This window comes from Triticum aestivum, chromosome 4B, assembly GCF_018294505.1.
Source record: "Triticum aestivum cultivar Chinese Spring chromosome 4B, IWGSC CS RefSeq v2.1, whole genome shotgun sequence".
In the NCBI taxonomy this organism is placed as follows: Eukaryota; Viridiplantae; Streptophyta; class Magnoliopsida; order Poales; family Poaceae; genus Triticum; species Triticum aestivum.
This window is the reverse complement of record NC_057804.1, coordinates 654,084,747-654,092,824: the sequence shown is the minus strand read 5'-3', so window position 1 is coordinate 654,092,824 and position 8,078 is coordinate 654,084,747. Positions and strand designations below refer to the sequence as shown.

Here is an 8,078-nt window from a genome sequence, read left to right as displayed (position 1 = left end):
CGAGCAGTATATACACTGGTTTCAGAAGTATAATAGAAAGGATGTGGTGCGATTTGGCTAGCTTGACCTCTGATTGTCTCAGGACTTGAGGCGCGGCTTAGGACATTCGCGATTAGTAGCTGCCTTCGATTGGAGATTTCTACCAATACTTCTGATGCAAACATCGAGACGAATTCGGCCCGGACAGGGCACGATTTCCAAAGCAAATCACGAATGGTAGCCGAGTTCATCCGTTGATAATATGAAATGCGTAATCTACTTTAGCTCGCTTTTGCAGGGAACTTGGTGGAATTTTTCTTTGCTGTTTATAACAGTAAATTTCCTAATGTGCCCTTGATGTCCAAATATACTACCAGATTGTTTCCGTGTATTGTCAGATTCGGGCAGCTGGATCACAAAAAAAAGGCCCAAAATAATTTAATGTACTGTAAAGGACTCAAAATATGTACGCCCTCCGTACAGAAAAACAACATTTTGGACTTATCTTAAATGAAAGTTGAAAATTTCGACCACCAATTCTCTTTTATATCCCTCTCAACTAAAATCTATGTTATATTTTTTTTTGAAACTAGAAAATCATATGCTTAAATTTGTATTGGGAAGTTAAATTTATTTTGTTGTAGTTGTACCTCTATTTATGTATCAACTTGTGGTCAAAGTTACACTTTGTGTCAATGTTTAAAACATCAAAATTTTCGTGAACTAAGAAAGTACACTGGATAGGTAAATAATGGACGAAGACTGAAACCCATCCGCTAGAAACGAGCCATTTTCGAGCGTTTGATGCTGAAAATATCAGTTCTTGTAAGGCCATTTGCACTCCATCCTGTCAGATACGCTCTACCTTTCTTGGATCTCAAGTTGTCAACTCTCTAGTTTGTGTCATAGTCTAGAAGTAATCCCTTCTAGTAGCAATCGAATTGACTCAATGTTTGTACATATACGGGAAGTTCTAGCAGCTAGAGAGAGCAATGTTTGGATGCACCTCATTAGTATATCCTAGTACATCGCTCCACCACATGTACAGCTAGATATGTAGAACCTCTCTGCCGAACTGATGGAGATCGACGTGCGTGAATGTCTCTCGCTACCTAGGCGACCCTGCCGACATGGAAGGATATATGTCCATGCATACGTGAACTCTTGATCGACCATACAAAACTACAAGGAAAAAGAATAAACCTAACCAGTAATATATGTTAGAGTACCAGCACCGCACAAACTTCGAGACCACTTGCATAAACGATAAGGTAGAGATCCATTTGACAACGATCGACCGACGCGTGAATGAGCTGCGGATTCGTGCAAATAATCAGTAACTGGACGTGCGTACGTAGACGTTTAGCTGTTCCCGATCGATCGTGTGAAATGAAGAATAAAATGTCTCCGTTGGTCACATCATGCATGTTTGACCTAACAGCTACTGTATGTCTTTTTTTTTAACATAACAACTAGTGTACGTAGAACGGCATGCATGCATATATACTCCATCCTTTCCTAAATAGTCTTTTCATATTTCAATAAGGACTACATACAGATTTATATAGACATATTTTAGAGTGTAAATTTACTCTTCCTATGTAGTCCACATTGGAATATCTTAATAGACTTATATTTAGGAACGGCGAAAGTAGATTTGGTCTGACACGTCGTCTCTGAACTATCGGATATCGTGGGTCACCAAGCTCGGCCGCTGGCATGCATGGCACGGCCAGCACGGGAGGCTACCTGTTTATTCACTTTTACATGGTACTCCGTTCGTATTTTTTTTGGCCTTTTCTATGACTTGAACCGCCTGGTCCGAACTAAGTTAAGTAATACCTAATTTGACACTTCAAAATCCTGACGGCGCATCCATTAAAGATCACGAACACAAACGTTCTCAACAGCATGGCTGCCATGGGGCGGCATGACGATGGGTCTATTGTATTGCGGATCATGGTGTAACTCCACGGGCACATGTGATCGTCCAAAGATAAGCTGACGATTGGACCGTCGATCCCATTGATTGGTGGGCAAGCACAATCGGGATCTCAGGTACTCTATTTCATCCCTTAATATTAGCCTTTCATATTTTGGGTCAAATTTTAAACATAAATTTAGCTAATATAATATGAGTTATAGTAGTAAAATAATAACATTTGAAACTTTGCTTGAATATGAATATAAAGATATATTCTGTATGCATGTAACTTATATTTTATTAGTCAAATATATGATCAAAATGATATTATGAACCTGGACGAAGAAAGTATGTGCTAACGATGCCTCTCTTAGGGTTGGGTCACATGTTGTGGAGCGGATTAGTGTCACAAGGGAGCAACTTGCACTGCTACAAATGGGCATCCACCCAAAGTAAATAGTCAAACTGGTTTGTGAAAATTAAAATCCTATGGGAAATGTACCCTCTTCTTGCTCAAGTTGTGGTTCGGCAGGACCCCGTTATGCGATGATTTCATGGTTCTCTTTGCGATCTGCTCGGACCCGATGCTCTTGGTTGCCTCGGCAACCAACAATGGGAATCATAACATCTTCTGACAAAAATTTGGCTCCAAGGAAACGTAAACATTTGCATATACCAATTTGCCAAAGAGGGGAGCGATGGGGAAAATGCTCCCTCGCTGTGGGGGTCCGTAGTTGTTGTTTCTTGGCACCTGGCTACCTGGGGCTCTATTCAGTCATGTCGTCATACCGTGCCCTATGGCATGCACCAACCCTTGCATTGACCACACCTTTGTGGAAAGTGCCTCTTCCTTCGAAGATCAAAATCATCGCTTGGTAGAAGCTCCATGATTTCCTCCCCTTGGATGCTTGGCTGGCGCAGCGGCCTATGTCGGGCAGTGGATTTTGCCCTCTTTGCGTGGCCCTTTCTGGGGTCCACATTTTCATTTCTTTTCCGCTGCTCGTTCATAGGGAGCTTTGTTCGTGAGTCTCTGGGGCCTGAGTGGTAGGCTTTGAATTGGGCAAAAGTTCATAGAGGCTCAGTCCCACCGTATCGGTACCAGGAGGTGCCTCTTCTAGGTAGTGTTCATCGTGATGATCTAGACCCTACATACTGCATGTAACAAGATGGTTATCAAGCAGGTGTTTCTATGATGCGCTTATGACTCCATGTTTAAATTCATGTTTCTTGTAGTAGTGGTGCCTTCTTTGTAGGAAGCGAGACAAGGACCGACTAGGGGCATGCCACCAACTCGCTTCGCCCCCTAGCCAGTGATCTTTTGACTCCATTGATTCATGCATCACTTTTTATTTTGCATTTGGGCATGTTTGTGTTGTCACCCTAGCATACCACCTATTTTCTTTCATGTACTTGAACTACATGTCAGGAAGTGGTGATTGCTTGATTTATAAAGTGGGAGGAAATCCTATTCCGAGTAAAATGAGTGTGGGTTGAGTTTAGCAGGCGGAGGGTTTTAGATGATGTGCGGCTAGTAGCTTTATTTGGGTCTACACATTTTAGGTTGGCCTTCATTATTGCCACTTACCAATAAAATAATATGGGAGCTTATAGTGGTACACATACTTGAATGCATGCACAGCGAGAATTCATCATGGCAAACCCTATTTTACACGCATTGTTATTTTGGTAGTGTATATAGTTTGCATAGTTGTAAGACATGAAAAGATGATAAAATTCCAGTTTATCCCTAGAAGAAGAGTAGAATACGCCTCAAGGAGTGATCAAGCAAACGTGATAGAAGTCTTTAAGAATCACCCCCGCGTAATGAAAATGGCCATCTATTTTCTTTGTTTTCTTGCAAACTCCTTCCCCTGCTAACAGATTTCCATTTCAAACCAGGTTGTCCATTCGCTCATACGCACTTTATACAAAGGAGAGTGGGTGTTTCCCCAAAGTAAATATGCATGGGCGGGCTCACTCATGTTCTAAGTGTCATTTTTTGGGTTTTCACATTTGTGTGATGTTTTCCTTTCAATTTTTTGTTTGTTTTTTGCTTATTTTAAACTTTTATTTCATTTATGTTTACTTTGTTCATTACCTATTTATTTTTATTTTTTCATTTTCTCATCATTTGTATGTTTTCTTGTAAAGCATATGAATATATAGTCAGATGTGCATGAATAACTCTTATTAAAAACATGTTTTTCGTACATAGGAATACATTTTAAACATGACCTGAGCACTTGTTGCAAATATGAATATTCATACTGAGGTACATGAACATGTCTGAATTTTCTCGCAATATATGATTTCACATGTTTTAATCACGCGTTAACATTTGTATCGCAAATATATTATAAAGAAACATTTTTGCATAGAATTAAACTCTAATAGTAGACGCGCCGTACCCTGTGGCTGGCCGAATAAGGATCTTTCGAGGCAAAATTCCCATTATCCTTCGCATAAAAAGTTGAATAGCATGACTCATTCATCCTTGCATACAAAAATAATCTGTTAGCTACAAATCAGTCCATAAAAAATAAACTAGATTCATCCTTGCATATACTAGTAATTAATTTGTTTTCTACATATTAGTAGTAGTGTCTTGCAAACAACAGATACTAGATTCATTTATTTCAGCTCGAAGCTCAACAGAGGTATACAATTTGTCCGCGGATAAAAAAGAGCATATTTTCCCCTTTACTAAATCTCAGTGCCTTAAAACATTTTAAATCTGAGTACCTTAAACGCTACAGTATTACCTACTCAAAGTGCAGAAGCTTCATTACAATTAAAGAGTGAAATAAAGTTTTATTCTCCAAAGATTTTAAAAAATTAACTATACATTTATTTTTGACAGCAAAAATAGACAATTATCAATTTCTTCACGTGCCCTTATTCACACGGCGGTCTAGATCTATCACACACAAGAGTATTGTAAGCTAGCTATGATAGTGTAATTCCTTTGTCAGTGTTGGCATTATCTGTGAGCACCGCTGCCCACTGGGGTAGGATCAACTAATAATTAGACGGCTAGCTGTAGCGTACGTGTAACCAAAGGACGAAACATAAAGTAGACATCTCCTGCGCTGGTAGTAGCATGCATTTGTATGGCTACATGGAATAATAACCGACATAATAATCTCCTAAATTTGTCTCTAGCGAACCTCAAGATCAGGTTATGCCAGCTGGTAGCGCTGCGAGATATATTTCAATTGTCACATACTATGTGTGTCTTCTAGGAGAATGATCGCCTACCCATGGTCCATGTCATGCTTTGAGATTCATGCTATTTTTTTATTGTTGTCAAAACTTATCTTGTTTCATAATGTTCCGTTAGTTGTTATTATTATTCCAAAGTGTATCACCATGTTTCGTTGTGTATAGACAAAAAAGGGTGCACTTGTTTTAGATCGAGTTTGTTGCACAATGAAACATTATGATACACTTTAAAACAAGAGCAAAACCTAACGTAACACGCTGAAACAAGAAAAATTTGTCAAAACGAGGAAACACAACATAATTTCAAAGCAATGGTGGACGTTGGATCCATATACGTGATATCCCGGGCTAGAATATCATGTCTCGTGCCTAAATTATTGTCGAATTTGTGAACCCATCAAACATACATGCATATTGGAGTACATGGAAATTAGTTAACGTTTTATACTCCAATAATGGTACGCACGTAATATCGTATAATTATAGTAGTACTAGTAGTAGCAGCAGCGCTAGTGTTGGCAAATAATGTTTTCAAATTACGGCAAGAGTCAAACTCAACTGATCATGACATGAACGATGCACTTGCACTTGCACTTGCGTGTTACACCCCGGCCTAGCTATAAATACCACCCCAAGCAACCCAGGAAAAACATCCCAAGCTAGCAAACCCACCTAGCGCTCAGCCACAAGCCAGTACACTCTAGCTAGCTACTAGCGTTATCCACATAGCAATGGCGCCCTCCAAGCTCGCCCTCCTCCTCGCCATGAACCTGGCCATCCTCGTGGCCGTGCATGGCTGCGGGTCATGCGGCAACACACCGCCCGTCCCGGTCCCAAGCCCGCCCATCGCTGTGCCCCCACCAGCTCCCGTGCCGTCTCCGCCTTCGCCCGGCGGCGGGGGCGGCACCTGCTCCATCGACACGCTGAAGCTGAAGGTATGCGCCAACGTGCTGAACCTGCTGAAGCTAAACCTCGGCGTGCCGACGGATGAGCAGTGCTGCCCCCTTCTGAGCGGCCTCACCGACCTAGACGCCGCCGTGTGCCTCTGCACCGCCATCAAGGCCAATGTCCTCGGCATCAAGCTCAACGTCCCTGTCGACCTCGTTCTCCTCCTCAACCAGTGCGGCAAGACCTGCCCTGCCGATTTCACCTGCCCTAGCTGATCCATCCATCACAAACCATGCATTTCATACTTGCATCATCATCGTCGTCGTACTTATAATTACAATGTTTTCTTGTATACGCATGCACCTATATATTTCCTCGTAATTACAATATGGTATATGTTAGTCGCGTGAATGCATGGGCTCCCTCCCTCGTGCATGCATGCTTCAGTTAGTCATTTCTCGTTATGGTATTCAAGTATTTGTAAAAGGGTATATGTGCGTGGAATAAAAAGTTTGTTCATGTTTTTCTTTTTATTTTTTTTGTGCGGGTGTTCTGGTCGTGTTAACTCGATCCATGATCTGCCAGCTTGTATATATTGTACGAAGCATGATCAGATACACAGCTCTTCACATGCGTTGGCTGCTACTTCATGTTTCTCGTGGCCTCTCTTCTTTCCTTTGTCAGTTACAAAAGCGCGGTATCATAACATTTTTAAGCTTGCCACGTGTTGGCAGCTACATCTTTTTTCTCATTGTGGCTACGAAGGTATTTCACAACGTACTGTTATCAACAAATAAGAATCGTATGATATCCAAATATAATGATACATAAGAATGTATGCATTAAACATATGCATACCTATTTATGTTGAGCATCAGATGTTTCTATTAGCATATAATTTGTGGCTCTCGTTGGCTGGGTATGACTCGAAAAAGTTTGAAAAATGAAATGATATAATTATGTAGAACAATATCCTACATAGCCCTGTTAGATGAATGAATTACTATCCTTGTAAAAAATTCCAAGGATGTTCTCTATCATTTAAATTCCTGAGAAATTCAGGTCTAGTACCAAACAAACCATTTTTTTCAAATAATTCATGTACTCCCATCATTTGGATATATGTCTTTTAGGGATGGGTACGTCTTCAACATGCAACTTTATGAATATGTTGGTCAAATTTTACAGATTGCAATATAATAAAGAAATTGCAACAAATCTGATGATATTATTTTTATCTAACCAACAATAATATTTCCCATGCATAGTCAAGAGTTAAACTTGTTCAAATCTGACTTTGGTATTTCAAGAAGAACAACTATTTCCAAATGGGGGAGCGATTTTCTTCAGCATCTACCAATGACATATTAATCCAACTCTAGCTTCCTCAATTTCATGATCATGTTTTACAAAATAGTCTACCTCGTTTACCTATTTGATCAATGGGAAATTACATTTTTTACTAGAATAGAAGTGCTACCTATAATTACTTTATGTAATTCCATCAAATTATTGAAGGACATGAACTGTTTTCTTGCACTTTCACATATCACATATACTAGTTAAGTAGTTCATCCCTACTACTTTATTGATCTCAACATGCACATATGTCACCTCATCAGCATAACCACCTCAATTCTCTCAACATGCATGGGATGTTGATTATAAACAATATGAAAATCCCATTTCATCAACCTCACTAATTTTAGTACACTCAACATGCATGGGCAATAATACTTATATTCTTTAATATTTGCAACCATATAATAATAATATTCAATAAATAATATGTATTTTCAGTCTTCATTCTCATATTCAAATTCGGGACAACAAAACCGATCAAAATAATAATATATCGGACCCAATTCCTACAGCAACATGCGGGGGATCATCTAATTTATAAGGTTTTCTTGTTTGTACTTTTATAATTAAAAGTCGATGAAAGTAACTATAATTACACTTAGCCCAGTCCCAAAATTATGGTCCTCTCTGCGCAAAATCTTAGGTACAAAACTGATACATGACTACTACCTCAGTAAAAAAAAGGAAGTTTTGGATCAAATTT

The 8,078-nt window shown here is 39.6% G+C and overlaps 1 protein-coding gene across 1 annotated transcript; it reads left to right on the top strand.

The window, feature by feature from the left end:
- The first annotated feature begins 5,791 nt into the window (after nucleotides 1-5,791).
- On the top strand, nucleotides 5,792-6,540 carry LOC123093915 (cortical cell-delineating protein-like). Its single transcript, XM_044515977.1, has one exon. It carries the CDS (start codon nucleotides 5,857-5,859, stop codon nucleotides 6,286-6,288), a length of 432 nt encoding a protein of 143 aa, XP_044371912.1. The 5' UTR covers nucleotides 5,792-5,856; the 3' UTR covers nucleotides 6,289-6,540.
- Nucleotides 6,541-8,078: the final 1,538 nt, after the last annotated feature.

Excerpts from the sequence above, each read along its gene's own strand:
- LOC123093915 (XM_044515977.1), top strand. The coding sequence starts at position 5,857 with ATGGCGCCCTCCAAGCTCGCCCTCCTCCTCGCCATGAACCTGGCCATC.